At 54.8% G+C, this 20,405-nt stretch overlaps 1 protein-coding gene across 3 annotated transcripts; it reads left to right on the plus strand.

Annotated features, from left to right (window-relative positions):
- Positions 1-251: 251 nt before the first annotated feature.
- SEPTIN8 (septin 8) lies at positions 252-19,458 on the plus strand (the record flags this gene model as incomplete). 3 transcript variants are annotated; one of them, XM_079702646.1, is made up of 10 exons in its annotated part: positions 252-281; positions 11,631-11,751; positions 12,801-12,996; positions 13,339-13,525; positions 14,539-14,700; positions 15,271-15,367; positions 15,565-15,733; positions 15,937-16,069; positions 16,171-16,361; positions 18,771-19,458. In XM_079702646.1, the coding sequence occupies 10 exons, from the start codon at positions 252-254 to the stop codon at positions 18,772-18,774; spliced, it is 1,290 nt and encodes a 429-aa protein (XP_079558772.1). In that variant the 3' UTR covers positions 18,775-19,458. The 3 variants fall into 3 exon arrangements, with proteins under 3 accessions (XP_079558772.1, XP_079558770.1, XP_079558771.1); XM_079702644.1 differs by having other exon boundaries at positions 19,042-19,458; XM_079702645.1 differs by having other exon boundaries at positions 13,345-13,525; positions 19,042-19,458.
- Positions 19,459-20,405: the final 947 nt, after the last annotated feature.

Here is a 20,405-nt window from a genome sequence, read left to right on the forward strand (position 1 = left end):
CCAAGCGGAGGGGCTCGGGCTGCGCTCGTGGCCGGGCCGGGCGGAGAGGCCGGTCCCGCGGGCGGGGGCGGGGGCGGCTCCGCGGCTTCTCCCGCCGCCGCCGCCGCCGCCGCCAAGGGGAGTTTCCAGGAAGTGGCCATATTGGATCCATTCAGCCGCAGCCGCACGGGCGGAGCGCGTCCCGCAGCCGGCTAGTCCCCATCGCGGCCCGGGTGCTCGCCCCGGCTCGCCCGCCCGGTGCGGAGCTCGCCATGGCGGCCACTGACCTGGAACGCTTCTCGGTGAGCGCCCTGCTGGGCCGCGGCGCGCGCGGGAGGGGCTGGACGCGGGGAGGGGGCCGCCCTGCAGCTGGCTGGGGTCGCGAGCCGGACTGTCAGCGTCGCGCGGCCGGGCCTCGACGCCGGGCTGGAAGGGGGACACCGGAGCGGGCTCTTCACAGCGCTAGTCCGGGGTCCCAGGGCGTCGGGCGGGGGCGCCTTGCCGGGAGGCTGGCGGAGTCGCCCCCTTGGGCGAAGAAGAGCAGACCTCTTTCGCGGAAAGGAGCAGATAAATACCCGCCTGGTCCTGGCCAGGTCTGAGGACAGACTGGGGCCCCGGGGGCCAGAGGGGAGGATCCAGGATACTCCGGACCCACTTCTCCCTAGTGTTTCTGCACGGCTGGGGAGATTCCTAGCCGCGCAGGTGCTGTTGGATGGGTACAGCCGGTGAGGATGAAGCCCTAGGGATCCTAGGGAGTCCCTCAAATGAGCCCAGGGCAGTTGCAGACCTGGGTCCTGAAGACCACGGCCTTCTTCTCCTTCCCGCTCCACCCCCCGCCCCCCCACCCAAGCTCCCGGATCCTGGGTGCGATTCCAGGCAGGTCTGGCCTCAGTGGTCGGGTCTGAAGCAGCCATTCCCCAGGAACTGGAGGGATTCCAGATTCAGCCCAGTGGATGTTTGGGCCCCAGTCCAGGTATGCCTTCTGCAGGGCTAACGTCTCTGGTGGTCCCTGTACAGGTCTCTCTGGGCCTGAGCCAGCCAATAGCCAACTTCCCAAAGGCTTTCATAATTCACCCGGGGGAGAGGGGCCTTTTGGGGATTGTGTCTGCATGTGCCCTGATGTCTAAGGCTGGATTTGGGTGTGTCTGGGAGGTTGGGCTGTGACAGTGAAGGAAGCTGTGTCCTCTTGCCAGCATGTGAGGCCCTGGTTGGTGGTAAGGGGGAGGGAGGGCCCAGGGATGTTGGGGGTAGGGGGGAAATGCTAAATATGTGACTGATAAGGAATTGGTTCTGGGGCTAAATAAGGGATTCTGGACTTATGTAATTAATGCTATAAATATTGTCATCTGAACTTATATATGTAAATTTTCTCTTTAATCTAAAAATGTTGGTCTACTTTGGAAATATGCGTAATTAAAGCAGGAACTCTTGGTTTCATAATTTTTAGACTTGGGTGTTTTATTCCCATTGGAGAGGGGCCTGCGAGTCAGTTCAGTAAGTTTAAATACAGGAGGAGCAGATTCAGAGGTTGGGCAAATCAGAGATTCACCCTACCCCTGCACTGTAAGTGGGAATTTATGTACCCCAGGAGGGCTGTGCATGAATCCCAACAGACCTGCTGGTTAGCTGGAGGCCAAGAGAGCTGTGTGTGTTTGTACATCTCTGCCTGCGTGCCTGTGTGCATTTTCTGTGCCCAGCTGACCAGAAAGTTATGTCTGGGTCTTGTCTGTCTGTGGCCAGAGGTTACTCTAACAGTTGGTCTTGCAGGTGGGAGCAGTATGTAGAGTAACTAGAATCAGACTGCCTGATGTGAATCCTAGATTACTGCTTGTTGACCTTGTGACCCTGGGCAAGTTGTTTAACCCCTCAGTGTTCTCATCTGTATAATGGAATAAAAATACTACCTCCCTCATAGGGTTATTGGAAGGATTTAATGAGAGTATCCAGGCGAGGTGCTTAGAGCAGTGTCTGGCACATGGTAAAGACACAATAAATAATACATGTTACTTAGTGCCCATGTGGATGTGAAGACTGGCCCTGTGTGTAAGAAGGCAGCAGAGAATGAGCTTGCTCCATTACACGGTACCCTCCCTAGGGGCTCCCATCACTACACGCGTCCAGAGATTATCCTCAGAGGCTGAGCTGAGAGGCCTAGCTGCAGTGCCAGGCATTAGGCTGGAAAGGCTCTTCCCCTCAGATTCCTGTGTTTGCTCTTAAACCATATCTACAAGGATTTCAGGTATTATTGCCATGGTGGGCCGAGGCACAGAGAGAGGATTGACTCAAATAAGGATGTATAGCCTGAGCTCAGGGGCCTTGGTTACTGTGCCAGGTTAAGCTGGATGGATGGACACCTTCCACACCCTTCACACTCTGAGCTGTCAGCCTCCTGGGAGGACATGGACACGGTTGAATTTGGGTGGAGACCTTGGGTTGGGTTTGGCCTGAATTTAGGAGTTTGGACTCCATTCTCCTCTCCTGCCTCGTCATCCTGGGAAAATCATTTCTTCCTTTATCTTGCTATAAAGTGGCAATAACCATACTGATATTCTTCAAAGAGTTTGTGGAAGATAATTGCAATCTATGGCATGTTTGGAGATATGTTTAGGTGTCTCACTTGCTGCAGGGTTGAACTGGGTGTCAAGCAGCGGCCATGAGGCTATAATCTGGTTGAGCTGTGGCAGGTTGACGCTGCCCCTCAAGCTAGCTCGGTGGTCAGACCTGGAGCTTAGATGAGCATATGGAATGGTACTTTGAGGTCAGTGTGTGCTGGGTTCCTATTCTCCATGTAGCATGATATAAAGACTGCAGGCTCAGCAGCCTTTACATTTCGGCTGGGCCTTGCTCAATCCTAGATCAGCCATGGGGTTACGGTCGAAATCTCCTAGGATGTGCATGTCTGGGACACCCCTCTGGGGAGTCTGTTGCCTCTTGCCCTCCTTGGGCAGCCAGACTCCTGTCCATTCTTGCTCTGCCCCTCCTCCTTAATTGGTCCCAGACTCTGGGCCTTACTCTTCGTCTGCCCCAGGGGCCATCTCCTGTAGTTTTCCTGTTGGAATCTCATGGGGCAGAGTTCAAACTCTCTAGCGAGGGAGGATTGAGGGCCCAGGGAAAGTGGAGATCTGAGGGGGAGAGGGAAGAAGCGTGCAGCATGGCAGCCTCGCGCCTGGCACTCCTCCCAGCCCATCACTCCCCACACCCCCATCTCCGCTTTATCCCCAGCACCATCTGTCACTTCCGTTTTCACCCCTGTAATCTTGACACTTCCCCAAGAAGCGGGCTATCCAGGGAGTGCCTACTCTGTCCCTGAGGCAAGAGCTGGTGGGAAGGAATGTGGGAGGCATCCCAGTGGGCCTGTCACAGAGTGGTGTCTCCCTGTCCTGTAAAAATGACCAGTAACCTCCTTGTTGAGCTATTCCGAGGAGAAGTAGGAGCTGAGCAAGGTACATCTGCGCAGCTCTCAGTGCCTGGTGGTGTGGAGGGGTCATAAGCGAGCGCCAACCTGCAAAGCTGCAGCTCCACCCCCTCCCCTTGGGAGGTGGGTCTGCCCTGCCCTGCCCCCCTCATGGGCATCATACTATGCTATGGGTGCTCACTTTAGAAAGGTCTGCCTGAGATCTGGACTGGAATGGGTCAGAGCAGGGAGACTGATGGGGAGGCATTGGTGATCCAAGGGAGCACATGAAAAGGGACTGAGCAGAGTAGGAACAGAGAAGGTGGCAAGAAGGAGACTGACCACAATGCCAATGATGCAGGAGAACTGATGGAGGCTTGGAGCACAGGGCCAGATATTTGTCAAAAGCTTTGGATGGCAGGGAGGGCACTGGATGCTTTGTGTCCATCATCTTGTTGATGCCAGCAGCCCACGGTTGGGTGAGATGCAGACTCCGGTCATTGGCAAGTTTGGGCCTCAGCCGCAACCTCAGCCCCCAGTACCCCTTGAGATGACAGAGAGGGTGGAGCCCTCTGAGTTTTGAGCCCTAGGATGGGCTAGGTGGAGGTACATATTTGGGGCAGTAACTAGCACAAACGTTTCTGTGGCTCCGGTCCAGCTACCAGAAGGAAGCCACTGCAGGATGACAGAGCAAAGGGCCTGAGAACTGGCTGGTCTCTATGTGTCCCCTGCAGCCTCTCCAGTCTTCCTGCCTCTGTGCTGCTAGGTTGGGTCTCAGAATCCCCAGTCATGGCCCCCAAGGCACAAGCTTTGCCAGACAACTAGATATGGAGCTATGCAGGCAGGAGGGAGACACATCTGCCAGGGGAAAGGATGCCTCCCAAGGTCAACATGCCCTCGTGATAGAGGTGTTCTTTGCTAGAGCCATTTGCATCCTCAGGGCTCACGTGAGGAACCATGGATGGGAGAAGGTGGTGGAGGACAGGGCAAGGGGCATCTAGGCTGTAACATCAGTTGCCCTGGATGGTATTGGGGCAAATTAGATATTCTCCTCCTCAGAACACATGGCTTCTAGATGGTTCTTGACCCTTATCTTGGAAGCCACATCAGAGGGACAGACCAGGGGAGGAAGGAATAAGAGCCTATTTCAGATCATAGGTGCTGGCCACTCTCTGAGGGGCCTCCTGGGCTTGGGCCACCTGAGGGCCAGGGTTCAGGAGGGGCTGTGGGCCATGGACCTAAGTCCACTCACCAGACCTGGCTGTGGGGCCTGGGTACGAGTCTGACACTCTGCCTGGTGCTGGAGTGAATGGTGCGAGCAACAGAGAAGTACAGCAGTGCTGCCCGAGCCTCTGCTGGCCCATGTTGGTGCCCATGTATTTCTCTGCCCCTTCCCAGCACCGGCCTCCATTCTGGGGTAGGAGGGGGGCATAGTCACCTTTGCTGCCTATATTCCTTTTTCCAAAGGTGGGGTCTCATTCACTGTGGAAAATAGATTGCCTCCATCCTGCCGTGTCCAGACTGCTGTGGCTTTCCCTGCTGTGGGGAGGTAGGGGGCTGCTGCTGGAGCCCCTGAGCCGAGTGGGAAAGTATGAACACCTGGGGTTCCAGTACCTTCTGTGGCCCAGAGTGCCTTCCCTATCTGCTCTGTGGCGGCATGGACCGTTCCCTCCCACGGGAGGGATGACACGACATTCCTGTGTCCTAGGCCTGGGGCGAGGTGGGTGGGCCCAGAGACCAGTAACTGTGCTCTTGGCTTCTTGGAAACCTGATTTTGACATGAGAAGTGTGAAATAAAACATCCCAAATTACTGAGTGACAGTCCTGCTGTCTGTGCAGAAAGAGGGAGGAAAGTGCCTCTTAGTGAGACAGGGAAACAGAGAAACTGGAGTATTGAGGTCAGGGCATTGGGGTGGCCTCAGTCTCCTGGGGGTACTTTTTTTTTTTTTTTTGCGGTATGTGGGCCTCTCACAGTTGTGGCCTCTCCCGTTGTGGAGCACAGGCTCCGGACGCGCAGGCTCAGCGGCCATGGCTCATGGGCCTAGCCGCTCCGCGGCATGTGGGATCCTCCCGGACCGGGACATGAACCCGTGTCCCCTGCATTGGCAGGCGGACTCTCAACCACTGCGCCACCAGGGAAGCCCTCCTGGGGGTACTTTTGCTCCCAAAGTCCCTTCGCTTCCCAGGATGGGGGAGAGGATGACTGGCCTTGAGAGAGTGACTGGTGATCTCCTCCTGGGGCCCAACTGCCATCTTGCCATTATTACCTCATCTGCCACCGTGCTGGCACCATGAAGGCTGATCCTGGCTTGCATCTTCTCCCCAGGTTTGTTGCCACCTTAGGAGAGAGATACTTTGGTTCTCAGGTGTCCTCTTGATTGGGGACAGGTATATTCTGCCTCTGTTCTTCCCTCCTGGCCCAGGATAGCAGCATTCCCACCCCCACCCTCCTATGTACATCCCTGTAGTTATTTCCCGTAACCTTTGACCTGGGCTTAGAGGCTTGCTGTGGAATCCTGGGACCAGAGCCTAAGCCTTTCCTGGGAAAATTCCTAGGATTCCTCTCGGACTCAAGGACAGTTGTGCTATGACCATGGGTTCTGGCCAGGGGCCTCTGCTCTGGCTATTTAAGTCCCAGGCTGCTGAGAATAGCTAGAGCCAGGGGTAGGGTGGTTTGTGCCAGGAACACAGGCGGAGAAGGCTCCCAGTGGCGCAATGACTCCTGGGTCCACTGCACAAGGACTTTATAGGGCCCCCCCAGAGCTGGAGCTTTCCTGGGGAAAAGGCTCCCTGTCTGCCTGCTGGGTGCTCAGGACAGTGGGTACTAGGCATGGGAGCCTGGGGGGAGAAAAGCATCTGAAGTCCAAGGCACTTGGAGAGGACTCTGTGGAAGACCGGGGGTAGGGGCTGCTCTTTGCCTAGGATTCAGGAGCCAAGTACACTAATGGTGGGGTGCCATCTCTACTCCCACCCCAACAGCCAACTTCGTTTGGGAGGTTTGATCTCGGGGGCTTTTTTCACCCATAGCTTCCTTGGCTCTATTGGTTTAGACATTCGGCAGATTTTCATTTTCTTTTGGATAAAATCCTGTTTTTGTGGGCAAGTGCGAGACATGGTTTCCCCCCAGATCCCACCTCTCTTCTTGGTAAAAGGGGCAGCTCCTTTTGTCTGGTGTTTGGGGCTGCTCCAGAAGGCTCAGACAGCATTTCCTGGTCAGGAAAAGGATGTCCTATTTATCCACTGGGCTGCATAACAAAATGCCATTCTCTACTTTGTTCTGGACGACTGGGCATGGAGGAACGCAGTCAGCCTGAGCAGTTATTATTTTGGTTGTTGTCTTTGATGTGCCAAAGAAATGATGACATAGAAGCCCAGAGCCTGGCTTAGGAGCCAAAAGCTTGTTAGTGATTAGAGAGGGGCCCTGTGGAGTTTCCCATTGTGTGTGTAGAGCTCAGAGCTTCCAACTCTCTATCCTGGAGATTTGAGGACACTTTGAGCCCCCTGAGCTGGCACCCCTGGGAGCTGGGTATGTGGAAAGGGCCAGAAGCAGCTGGGTCCGCCTCTCACCAGGGTCCGAGTTAAGTTGTCCAGCCTGAAGTCTCCTCCCGCAGAGCAGTCTCCTGTGGGGCTCCATGCCCAAGAGTGCAGACTGGGTGTTTTGTCCTTCCAGGTCACCATTCTGCCAGACCCGGGGTTGCAGACTGTCAGACCATGGGTCAGGTCCACCCCAGACACATTGAGTTGGACCCTCATGGTATTCTCCATTGGTAGTTGTTGCCAACCTTTGAAAACTAGTGGGTTTTGCAAAAAAATCTGGATATCTGGATTCTCTTTAAAAAATTGGAAAATTTAGTAATGCTAGGTCTGCATTCCCACAGTTGGCTGGAGTCACAAAACCGTAGCCATCATGGACCGAGCACAGCCTCTGCAGTTCCCCACTCTTCCTGCCTCTCCCTGAGGGACCCCACACTCAGCCAAGTCACCGGGTCTTTCATCCAATAGGCGGCAGAGTGATGTGGCTGGAAGTGTGGGTTTTACAGTCACACCATATCCATTTAGATCCTGGCTTCACCCTCCTGAGCAGTGTCATCTTGGCAAAATTACTTAGTCTCTTGGTGCCTCAATTGTCTATTTCTGTACAGTGGGGATAATACACAGCCCACCTCATAGGGCTGATGTGTGGACTAAATGAGGTGAAATTAGAGTCACACCTGGTAAGCCCTTGTTAACTGTTAGGTGTGGTGGTTGTTATTGTTACTGTCCTGCTCCCCTTCGTCCATTTACATTGCCTGCCTGGCTGTCACAGCCGTTTGAGTTTAGACTGAGTTAGACTGAGCCCCTGAGGTTAAGGATCTGGTGTCTTCATCTTTTCATTAGTGGCTGTCCCAGTGCCTGGCACACAGTAGATGTGCCCAGCAAGCCTGTGCTGAGTGGCTGAATGAATGAGTTGGGAGCATACTAAGAGTAGGGGGTGCAGTGCATCTGAGTGGTTTGGGGCATGGGCTTGGCTGCTGTCAAATCCCTACTCTACCCTGATTAGTTCTTTAGCTTCTGTGCACCTCAGTTTCCTTACCTGTAAAATGGGCATAATAATGGTCTCTGCTACACAGTGTGGGAAAGGGCTGCGTAGGAGACTGTGTAAATCACTTGGTTTAGTCTGCACAGGTGGACCTTGGTGAGGTGTTGGTGTCATCATTTGACATCCATTCCTTCCTGTGGTTGTAACACCACTTTTTCCTTCCCTGTCCTTACTCTCCTTGCTTTCTCCCTGTTCCTCTGCATTCAGAGTTTCACTTTGGGGACTGTAGCAGTCAAGATGCTTTCAGTTGCAGGTAATAGATAGCCCCATTCAGCTAGCTTAAACAGTAACGGGGAGATGTGGCCGGGGTAAAGGGAAAAGCTCAGAGGTAGGGCAGACACTGGCTCTCTCTCCTCTGTGATTTTCTTGGCTTAGCCATCCTCTGTGAGTGGGCTTCAGTCTTACGCTGGCTCCCCTAGTGGTTACAAAATGGTCATAAAGGTTCAATCTGGGTCGCTTGCCTGTGCCTGACCAATCGTGCGATCATGCTAATTGGCTCAGGACTATTAGGACCCAGCCCTGGAACTGGAGCTGAGGTCTTACCTGACAAATTGCAAGTAACCAGTGAGAGACCTGAAGTTCCTTTCTGAGTTGTGGTAGCTGAGATATGCCAGTGGTGCTTTGTAGGTTGCTGGCTTCTCCTAGGCTGAGACCTAATACAGGTCAACGGAGACACCAGGGCGGGCACCTTGGAGGGAGTGTCGCACCTTGGATCACATGTTGTTGATGCCAAATATAGGATTGGGGAGGTTGGCATTAGTAAGAGTCACACCTCAATAGAGCTGGGAGGTCAGATCAGTCTCCTGAGACCAGGGAACAACACTCTGTCCCCTTGAGGACCAGTGACCATTCTTCTGTGTGTGGATGTGTGTGTGTGCACGCGTGCTCTGGAGATTGACACTCCCGTGGCCCCTGAGGCTCCTGAGCAGGATCAGTTGCCCCAGGTTTGTGGCCCTTGGAGTGACAGAGTGTAGCCTGGGCAACAACTTGGGGACGAAGACCTCCCTGTATGTACACACTTCTCCAGAGAGAGCCCAGCTGTGTGAGTGAAGGCAGGCAGGGCTTGCTGAGCGTGGGTGGGTGGGCTTGTGTGAGACCCCTGAGTGCTGCTCTTAGCCTTTGGAGCCTGGGACTGTGAGAGAGTTGGGGAAAATCAGGAATAGGATGGCCTCTGATTCTGTGTAAGGGCTCTGAAGCCGAGTGTGTGTGTGCGCGTGCGTGGCTTCCAGACAGCTGACTGGGTGGGTTTTGGCGGCAGACTACAGGATGTTGGATTGCATCCTGATTGTGTCACCCTTGGAAGAAGAGGATGAATAAACACATAGCCTTCTCTGCAAGCACAGCACGCCTTAAATTTTGGAGATTTTCAGTCTCGCCTGAAAAGAAAGCCCTAGACTAACTGTTCCATCCTCCATTTGATCCTCAAGCTGCCACGAGCAGGTGGAACAGAGACCGAATAATGAAGCTCTGTGTAAGGTGGGCAGATACCCCTGATGCTGTGGCAGTAAAGGCAGTGTTCAGTAATATATAAGTGGTAGTGTTGTCTAGCACATTGGACATAGTGGTGGGAGGGTGGGAAGTGGGAAGGCTGACCTCCCCCAGCCTGCAGCCCACTTCAAGGAGCTCATGGAACAGTTGGAGAATCATGATGCATATAAAAAGGACAACTAATAGTGCAAGGAAATGGGGTCACAGCCAAGTGATGGGTCTGGAATGTGAGTACTTAGGGGCCAGGTCAAAGCAGGTGCCAGAGAAAGGTAGAGTGAGCTCTGGGGCCTGGGGAAGGTGTCAAGTTTGAAAAGTATATCCAGAGATAACCAGCTGGGCAGGAACCAAGCCTGTGAAAAAGGTCTCAGATGGTAAAGGGCCCGGGATGCCATGCTAGGGGGTTTGAACCAGACCCAGCACTTCCTATGCTCCATTTACTGGTTTTGATGTGGCTACCAGTGAGAGGAAGCTGCCTTTGGGCCTCTTTGTTGTTATGTTTGCAGCCCTGGGGGGACCTGGGCTTGATTGGGAAGGTTGTGACTCAGTCCCCTGGGGATGGGGGCAGGGAGAAAGGGTCAGCTATAAGAGCAGAGGCTCTGTTGAAAGAGGGTCATTGGAGGGAACCTCTTAGGGGTAACTCTGACTTGTTCAAAGGGATAGTACAGCTGCCCGGAGGGGCCACGTGGGGTCTAGGCTGCCCACACACACACTTGGGAGTCTTTGATGCAGGGATGCCATGACTGAGCTGGGGAAGGGGCCTGGGGGAAGGGGCAGGTAGGCATAATTAATGAAGAAGAGAGGGTTGGGTTTGAGTGCCAAGGGGCTCTGGTTGGGAGGAAAGAATGGTCAGAGGGTTCAGGCTGAGACAACAGGCTGCGGCTGCAGAGAGGTCAGGGGGAGCGCGGATGCTCAGGAGATCCCTGTGCTGGAGGGCAGGGAGCCAGGGCCCTACTCTCTGGTCCTCAGCCCTCTCTGCTCAGTGTGCCTGTACCCACACAAGGGCTGCCACTGTCCTAATCAGTGCTTCTGGGACTGTCTTCAGTTGGGCCTGTTTCCTCCCCTCAGGAGCTGTGAGCTGGATGGCAGGATGAGACTCAGACCCACTGTCCTGTCCTGTCCTGTCCTTGCTCTGTCTAGCTGGCAGTCAGGGCAGCGGGGCTTGGGAACAGAGGAGGCATGCTTCTGCCCTACACGGAGCTGTCTGGGGCCTGCCCTTGAGAGGACCCAAACCTGGGGAGGATGAGCCTGGGAACCTTTCGTCAGAGGACAGCATTCCACCCCCATTCCCAGGGAAGCAAAGAATCCACACAAATTGGAGCCTGACCTTGACCCTCTGCTTTGGGTCCCGGTGGGTTCTTTTTATAGTGCTGTGGGCCAGCTCACTGGCCCCTGCTCGCTCAGGACCTGCTGCCCGCCTCTCTGGGCAGGCCTCCACATTCTCATCCAGAATCTAAGCAACTAGGACTGGGGTGGGGCTGGGAGGATGGCAGGAGCCAGAGCCTGGGAGTCCCTACAGAGTACCACTGAGGCCGCAGAGTCACAATGCCCCAGAGACTGGTCCTGAGACCCAGTGGTGGGTCCGAGTGAGCGCCGGCCCCTTCAGCAGGGCCCACGTGTGCATTCCATGCTTGGGTGTGTGAGGAGCAAGGGGTGCCCGTGGAGAACTGTGAGCCCAGCCTGATAGGAGAGGCCCCCCCGATAGTGCGAGTGTGAGGGGGTCAGGCCAGACCTGCCTCTGCTTGGGTCCTGCTTCAGTAGGAAGGGGCCACAGGAACATACACACCTCTAATCTTGACCTTTTGAAATCTTCGTTTAAGATCCAGGGACCATCTGGGGCCTCCTCCTGGGCAGGAGGGCAGGTGAGCCCTCAGGTAGCAGCCGTAGGTCTTGGGGCCACCTGCCAGGAGACACCTCAGGCGTAGACATTCCTCGCCAGCCCAGGAGGAGCAAAGCCACAGGTGAAAGGGCCTTTTCCCAGTTAGAGTCATGGGTCCTGAGGCCCTGGGGCTCCCTCTGTGGAAACTTGGCCTGGACTTGGAGCTCTGATGCACTCACGATGCGTCCTGAGATGTGCTGAGAATTGAGACAAGGTTGGCGGCGGAGGGGTGGGGGGTGACTCAGGTTTAGCCTCCCCGCTACTTGACCCCTCTTCCCTAGTGGGCTCACTGCCTCTCTCCTCTCTCTTGGCAGAATGCAGAGCCAGAGCCCCGGAGCCTCTCCCTGGGTGGCCATGTGGGTTTCGACAGCCTCCCCGACCAGCTGGTCAGCAGGTCGGTCACTCAGGGCTTCAGCTTCAACATCCTCTGTGTGGGTGAGTGTCATGCCTGGCCAGGGGGCAGCCTCAGACAGAGGACGGATGCGGGTCTTCTGAGAGATGGGACGCTGCTGCCCTGACCACCTGTTGAGCTGCAAGGGGACCTCCCAGGCAGAGTGACACTTTGGGGGATCAGGACGAGGCTTTGGTGGGTGTCTCTGCCAGGGTCAAAGATAGAGGTGGAGCCAGGGCCTGATTCAGTGTTGCCATGAAGAGTAAACTTGGAAAGAGTAAAAAGCTTGGAAGTGCTTTGAGTGTTTATCACAGTGGTTGGGATCCATTTGTTTGTTTGTTTATTTAAAAAACAGCTATTGTTGTTCCTACTATGTATCAAGGACACTATGGTAAACCAGACTGTCCCTGCATTACAGTGTTATGTAGTAAGCGCTCCAGTACACATCTACACAAATACAGCCCCCAACAGGGAGGCTCTGGAAGGTTCCATGTGCCTCAGGGCCTGGGGCTCCCAGAGGGGACAAAAAGCTCTGCCAGACGCTCTACAGGTGCCCAAGCCCTGGCATCTGCCAGGCTGTGGGTGCCCCTTGGAAAGCAGCCTTTCCTGAACCTCCCCCCTCCCATTAAAGCTTCATGAAGTTGGGGCCACCCACAGCAGGTGGGCTGAGCCACTGGTGGCTTCAGACCCTGGCCCTGCTGGCCCCATGACCTTCCTGGGCCCAGGAGGGATGGCGTGCAGAGCAGGTGACCAGGTCCCATTGAGGCCAGCAGAGGCCAGTGTCTAGTGGTATCTCACAACCGCCTGGCTTTGTCTCTTCCCCACGCTCTGAGGAAACACCTACACACACCCCACGTAGCCATGTCTTATGTCCAAGTCAGCCTTTTGGGTCTTCCTTCCACATATTATTTCTGAGGCCACTGAGAAGGGATGGTTCATGGGGTTGGGGACAGTGGGGGATGGAGTGGGAGACCTGCCCCCCTCTCTTGTACAGAGGCCGAGGGTGCCTGAGCCCCACCTGGCTTACCCAACAGCCAGGGACAGCTCCGGTTCCAGCCTTTGACATCCCCTCTGCCCACTCCTTGCCCCCCAGGGGAGACTGGCATTGGCAAGTCCACACTGATGAACACGCTCTTCAACACGACCTTTGAGACGGAGGAAGCCAGTCACCATGAGGAGTGTGTGCGCCTGCGGCCCCAGACCTACGACCTCCAAGAGAGCAATGTGCAGCTCAAGCTGACCATCGTGGATGCCGTGGGCTTCGGGGATCAGATCAATAAGGACGAGAGGCAAGCGGCAGGAGGGGCGGCCCGCCTGGTCTCCTCCCCGTCCCCCCACGTCGGCCGTGGTTCTAACACTCTGCCCGAGTGGTCTGCACCCCTCGCTGCCCCAGACAAGTAACCAAGCCCGCACTCCATGGGGCCCAGGGGAGGGCCGCTAGGAGACTATCTAAGGTCCTGAGGACCCCTTGGGGGACCAGGAGAAGGGGTCAGCCACCTGTACCCAGACAGGAATCCCCAGGTAGAAGCTGTTCGTTCCCGCAGAGAGAAGGCTGGTGGGCAGCCTGGCTGGGCTCCAGGCCTTGTACCGCGGCTCTGCTGCCTGCCTTCCAGTGACGGAGCCGTCTGTAGTTACAGGCCCATAGTCGACTACATCGACGCGCAGTTTGAAAACTACCTGCAGGAGGAGCTGAAGATCCGCCGTTCGCTCTTCGACTACCATGACACGAGGATCCACGTCTGCCTCTACTTCATCACGCCCACAGGGCACTCCCTCAAGTCCCTGGATCTGGTGACCATGAAGAAACTAGACAGCAAGGTCTGGCCCCCCTCCAGCTGATTCTGTGGGCTCCCCATCTTCCACAGAGGCGGGGTGTGGTTGGGGGCTTACAGACAGCCCCCTGGGCTTGGTCCTCTCTGTATCTTCTCTTGCATCTGTCCCTGTGGCTCCAGCCAGCCCCCATTGCTCTGGGCTCTTTCTCCAGATCTCTGTCCCCTGCATCCGGCCCTGAGCCCATTCCTTCCAGCTGAGTTGATTCTTATTCTCAGCCTGCTAGCTCCTGGCATCCTCCCCGTCCCCCTAGAGTTACCTCCCCACCTCGCCCCCGACCCTCTGCCCCTCTGACCCCACCTCCCCAAAGCATCCCAATTCTCTGTTCATTTTCTCTCTCTCAATTCCTAGTTTCTCTGCTGCCTTCACTTCCCCTGTCCTTCCTGCCGTGGCTTTCCCTTGGGGTCCTCCTGAGCACAGTAGAGACAGGAGAGTTAAGCCCCAGAATTAGAGTGGGAATGAGGAGTGGGTATTAAAAGGGCAGCTTCATGGGAATGACAGGAATGGCATGGGGTCCTGGAGGGTGTGCAGCCCTAGAGTCACCTGTCAGCTCTCACATGACTGCTCCCCTCTCTCAGGAGTTAATTTTCACTGTGAACAATGGGATAACCTTGGCCTGGGAGATTTTGAGGTCTTCCTGTGGCTACTGCTAATGGGTCATCTAACCTACTTTGGGGGCACTCAGCCCCCTACTGCTGGTCCTGTCAGGCCCCACACTGGTTAAGACCTTCAGAGCACTCTGGGTCAAAGCTGGGTATGCCCAAGGGACTAATTTGGGGCTGGATGGAGGTTTGGGGCAGCCAGGGCTGTAAGAAACACTGCAGCCAATTGTTACAACCCGTTACAATGGCCCCAGCTGGCTGGGTTCAGGCCAGGACACCCCTTAGGAGCAGCTCCATCTCTCTGGCTTCCTGCCCGCCTGCCCAGGGGTGTGGCCTGAGCAGGGCTCTCCACAGTCAAGGAGCAACTCACCTGCTGACCCCTCTCCTCAATCCTGGCAGGTGAACATTATTCCCATCATCGCCAAAGCGGACACCATTTCCAAGAGTGAGCTCCACAAGTTCAAGATCAAGATCATGGGTGAGCTGGTCAGCAATGGGGTCCAGATCTACCAGTTTCCCACAGATGATGAAGCTGTTGCAGAGATTAATGCGGTCATGAATGTGAGTGTTGGGCAAGGGCCTTGGGGCTCTGGGGCCAGAGGGCTTGGAACCGGCCCCAGGCCACTCTCTTTTCCCTGGGTTTCAACCTTAGCTCTCCAGGAAAGATGGGTGGGCATCTGGGAGCTGGCCAGTCCTTCATCCTCTGGACAGGGGATGGGAAGAATTGGGTATTGGGCTGGTACCAGGGCTTCCCCAGGTTTAAGTTTCCCAAGGTACGAACTCAGGGCTGGGACCTGAAACCTGCAGGAGCAAGCAGGCAGGATGCCAGGGCTTGGGAACTTGGAAGAGAGCCAGGCCCACAGGTCGTTTGAGAGAGCTTCTGGTGGCCCCTGGGGAGCCCAAGGGCTGAAAGAACACCCTAGAACAAGAGGAAAGGGGTTGCGGGTTCAGCCCACTCCCTTGTGTGGAGGTTCCAGGATACTTCTCCAAAGGAAAGCCAGCAAGTGAGCATCTGGCCAGGCCTTGTTCAGGTCTGGGCAACCCCTCCCTGGGGCCCAGGGGCAGTGAGGGTGGGTCTGTCCATTAGCCTGTGTCAGCTCAGTGCTCATGCACACTTGGGCCCCTTTCCAGGCACACCTGCCGTTTGCCGTGGTGGGCAGCACCGAGGAGGTGAAGGTGGGGAACAAGCTGGTGCGAGCGCGGCAGTACCCCTGGGGCGTGGTGCAGGGTGAGTGTGGTGGTGAGAGCACAGCCCCGGCTGGGGACCCAGACTCAGTCCCCTGTCCTGTGTCCTCCCCGTGACCATCTGCTGCCTGTCCTCCCCCTGGAGTCTACCTCTAACACCCTAACCGCTGTCCTGTGCCCCGTCCTTCCTGTGCTGGTGGCTGGGAGCCTGCCTGATGCCCACGTGCCCTCTCCTTTCAGTGGAGAATGAGAATCACTGCGACTTTGTGAAGCTGCGGGAGATGTTGATCCGGGTGAACATGGAGGACCTCCGCGAGCAGACCCACAGTCGGCACTACGAGCTCTACCGGCGCTGCAAGTTGGAGGAGATGGGCTTCCAGGACAGCGATGGTGACAGCCAGCCTTTCAGGTGACAGCCTGCCTCCCCAGCCACAGCCAGACTTGCCACATCGGCATCTGTTCTGGGGGCTTGTGAGCTGGGGAGAGAGGCCGTTGGGACCCCAGCATCCTCTCCCCCGACCCCCCATGCCCACGTGATTTCGCTTCTCTGGCTCTTCCCACTCCGTTCCGCCATAATCTCCACCTTGGCCTCTTTTCTCTGGGTCTCCACAGCCTACAGGAGACATACGAGGCCAAGAGGAAAGAATTCCTGAGCGAGCTGCAGAGGAAGGAGGAGGAGATGAGGCAGATGTTCGTCAACAAAGTGAAGGAGACGGAGCTGGAGTTGAAGGAGAAGGAGAGAGAGGTGTGTGCGGGGCTTGAGGGCTGTGGTGAGGCCAGGCCAGGGAGGGCCCGGGCTCCTTCTGGGCCCACATGAAGCCCGGCCTCCCCGCCTTCTGCTCCCAGCTCCACGAGAAGTTTGAACACCTCAAGCGGGTCCACCAGGAAGAGAAGCGCAAGGTGGAGGAGAAGCGCCGGGAACTGGAGGAGGAGACCAACGCCTTCAACCGCAGGAAGGCGGCGGTGGAGGCCCTGCAGTCTCAGGCCCTGCACGCCACCTCGCAGCAGCCTCTGAGGAAGGACAAGGACAAGAAGAAGTAGGTGGCGGGCTCCCTGCCCTGCGCTGGCTCGCTCTCTCTCACTCTCGCTCACTCTCGCTGGTTCACCATTTTGCTCTCTCCTTTCACTTGCTCTCCCACCTCATTCTTGCTCACCTTTCTTCTTTCACTAGTGATCTTCATATCTCAAGATATCAAGCATTCATGCCCACTCTTGTATTTGTGCATGAGTGGCCCCTCTTCTACCCCACACCCCATTTCTCTCTCTCTCTCTCTCTCTGTGTCTTTCTCTCTCTCTCCTGCAGCCCCCTCAAGAGCTGGGTGGAGAAGGCTGGGCCACACAGGCAGGGAGTGGCCCCCGAGAGGGTGTAGGGTCTCAGGGAAAGTCTTTCAGGCCAGGAGACGGTCAGGGCCTGGGAATGTTGGCATTTCTGGGCAGATTCCAGTTTCTGGAATTCTGGTTTCTGCTTGGACAGCCATGGTGCCTCCCCCTCAGTCCTGAAGCTGTGGACGTGGGCCCCATATTGGCAGGCAGGTGGTGACTGAGGACAGTGGAGACTTGAGCCCAGCCAGCACTAACCCCCTGGACACTATGATCTTGACCTGCTAAAGGAAGGACAGAAGCTCCCTGTAGGGGCCCTGTGAATCCTACTGGAGAGGGGGCTGCCCCTCAAGTAGAGGCTGGAGTTGTTCCTCCGAGAGTACTCCGAGGAGAGAGAATTATGGGGGATGAGGCGGAGGCTTTTCCAGGAGTACAGTCAACTTTTGGCCAGGTGGGGGCCACTCTAAGTCCCTTCTCCTTGGTGTTTTTCATAGCCTGTTTCCACACTCACATCTGGAGTCCAGATGCCCTGGCTCCCGGGGAGTCTCCCTCTCCCACCCCACTTCATTCAGTGTCCCACACAGCATCACACCGTGGGGATCTCGTCTGTCCCTGCTTCTCCCTGCCCCTGGTCTGTGTCAGGTACCTTACTTCTCTTGCCAGGTGTACCCATCTTGGTCCTCATTCTTGTTCTTCTTGGAATTCCATTTCCTCCTGGAGTGTTTGGGAATGTGTGTGTCCAGGCACTTCCTTCCTTGGTGGCAGTGGAGCCTTGTGGTTAGGGACATGCAGCGCATGGCTAGCTGTAGCCCTGGGATGCTGCTTGTGGCCTTGGCCTTCCACCTGCCCCCCAATATTGTGCTCCCTAACACACACACACGCATGACACATGTACACTGTCTTACTCTCTCCTGCCCCATCACATACATAGACTCAGACACATATCTACTAACACACACAGTCCCCAAGGCACACACGCACAGAGGCACAGACACATCTAAGGAAAATAAACTTAAGGAGCTTCTGGGGGAGACCAGGGGGACAAAGCCAGGCATTTAGGAACTGGATGCTAGTTCTCATTCCCGAGGCCTGTCTTCTGCTTTGGAATAGACCCTGTAGTTTCCCGCATCCTGCTGACTGGTGGCTCCACCCCAGCTGCTGGCACGGCTGCGACAGATAAGCCCCTGCTCGTCCCCAGGGAGGACCCCAGCCCCACACTCCCCTCAGCCATGTAAATTTCCCTTCTGCTTTGCATTTGCTTCAAGCCCTGGTCCCATGTCCAGGTCTTGGTGAGCTCAGTGAGTGTGAGGGCTCAGTGAATTGGAACCTGTGTGGATTTCAAGCTAGTGGCTCAGAAATCTGGTTTTTCCTGGGAGGGGGTATGCCACTCTATGAACCACATGCTGGCTCCTGAATTGACTTTGCCGTGCTCCCTGCCAGCTTATCCCAGGCCATCTCGTTAAAAAAAAGGCAGGCAGAGTCCCCTAGGAAATGAGCTATGGAGAAACCCCTCAAAAACAGAAGATAAAGGACCCGTGGCCGGGTCAGGGGATGAGGGCCAATGGGGTGGGGTGCAGGCTGGCTGCAAGGGCACCAGCACAGCTCAGGGTGGGGCTCATCACTGGTGTCAGGTCTCCCTGCTTTTTTCATGTGACCTGGGCCTGGAAAACAGGTCTTTTCTGTTTGCTGGACATTCCAGAAAGCTTCAGTCAGTTTGGCCTCTGGGAGAGAGCCCTCTCCTCCAATGCTGGCCTTGTGGAGGCCAGGAGTGGGGTAGGTGGGGTGGCTGGGAGCACCCCTTCCCCCCACCCTGGTCAGGGGAATGGGATGAGTCAGGAGTGCATTTGGGGGGACATTTTTTTGTGACCATTTAGTTGAATGGCTTTGATTGACTGTACTTATTCTTCAAATTTTAATTCATCTTTGCAAGATTACTTCCCTATCAGACCCTCAGCCTGGGATGCCATAAACTGAAGCGAATTCTCTGCTTTGCTTGTTACAAATGCCAAACTGACTGTCCTTTCCCAGTGTTCATCTTGCTGTCTTTTGCTTCTGTTTGATTTGGTCGTCTGTGTACCTTTTAATGTGTCTGTTTTTGTTCTGTTTGTTTTATTTTTATTTTTCAGTTAACGCACGCACAGACTTACATGTCAAGAGTGGACTTTAGACTTTCATGTGTTAAGTTGCTTGACTTACACCTTGTGACCCTTCTCCCATAACATGGTGTGAGGACGGACTGGGAGCTGGTACAGACTCCAGTGTTTACAGCCTTGCTTTGTCCCCCGCCAACCCTGCCATCCCCCAGGCTGCCTGGGCCTGGCGGGCCGCCCTCTCTATGCAAACTCGTTAAAGCCATGAATGCTGGAATCCAAAACTGATGAGGTTTATTTTTTTCAGAGCCAGTGGCTGGTCTTCCATTTACAGTGTCACTATTCCTTGACGGAGCAGTTTTGTGCCACTCTAGCGAAGGCCCCAGCCGGCGATGCTCGGCCTAATTGTTCAGCGTCAAGATGGCATCTCATGCAGTGCCCTAGGTGTGGCCACGTGGTGTGGTATACATGCTGCAAATTCACCTGATTCCCCTTCATTTTAATTTTTCTAACCTAGAGCTTAATTTCAATAATAACTTTTAAAGCACTTCTAAATTTTTATTTTGGCACGAGCATAAAGACAAATAATACCCTCTCCCATTATTTTCATAAGTAACAGATTCCCTGATTTTTAAAAACTAAAAATATCTCTAAACCTTTCTTATGTATAAAGTATCCCTATAAAATATAGGGAGAGGTGGGTAATAAACATCCTGTAATGACAGTGTTTGGAATTTCTTTATGGATGAAAGTGGATCATGAACAAGACCACGTCCAGTGTTTTTACTGTGAATGTAAATGGAACAGCAGCCCAAAACCATTGTCTCTGTGCCCCAGAGGTGCTACCTGTAAACAGGGACCAACCCCATGTGTGCGTGTTAAGTGTTTGATTCTGTTTAACTAAGACCCCCAAACCAATCCTGCATATTCCAAATGCAGAGAGTGTTCAGCGGAAACAGGTTTTTCTCCAGGTCATTGTTTCCTTTTTCTTGGCTGAGTCACAGGGAAAGAGATGAATGTGTCTGATGTTGTGAACAATTTAAGAAAAAAATACCAGCGGAGGAGCTTTTCCCCTTTACCGGCATTCTTAAAGAGAACATTCTAAGAAAGTACAAGCATTCTTCTATGTTCCTGTTGGTTTGCAAGCCATTGAGAATATCAGGGTTGAAAATATAGGCTGATAATATGGTACACAAGAAATGAATAGATGAGAGGAAGGATTTCATTTAATGTTGATGAAGCACTGTGCTGGGCACTGGCTACCCAGAGTTAACGTGCAGCTCTGTCCTCAAGGAGCTTACAGTCTAGTGCACTCCCTAGTTGGAAGACTTAGGAAGCTGCGCTAATATATTGTTGGATTGGCATTTTGTTTTTTACGTCCTTCATCTTCTCTCCCATCGTTGTTTCCCTCTTTCTGCCTTGGCCTGCTTTACTGATTTCCAGGACAAGGTCCTGGCTCCTTCCTGCCCTTCTGAGACCATGTTCCATTCAGAGAGGGGTGGAGGGTGAGCTGTATGTATCCACTGAGGCGTGACCAGGAAAAGGTGGTCTTTTCTCCTCGCCAGGAGCAGAGCAGGTTTTATTGATGCTCAAAGTGAAAATTCTCCAAAGTTATGCCATGACCAGGGGTGGATACAGGTTTTTGAGGGGCTCGAAGCTTGAACTACTTGA

Source organism: Hyperoodon ampullatus (genome assembly GCF_949752795.1).
Source record: "Hyperoodon ampullatus genome assembly, chromosome: 4".
Taxonomy (NCBI): domain Eukaryota; kingdom Metazoa; phylum Chordata; class Mammalia; order Artiodactyla; family Ziphiidae; genus Hyperoodon; species Hyperoodon ampullatus.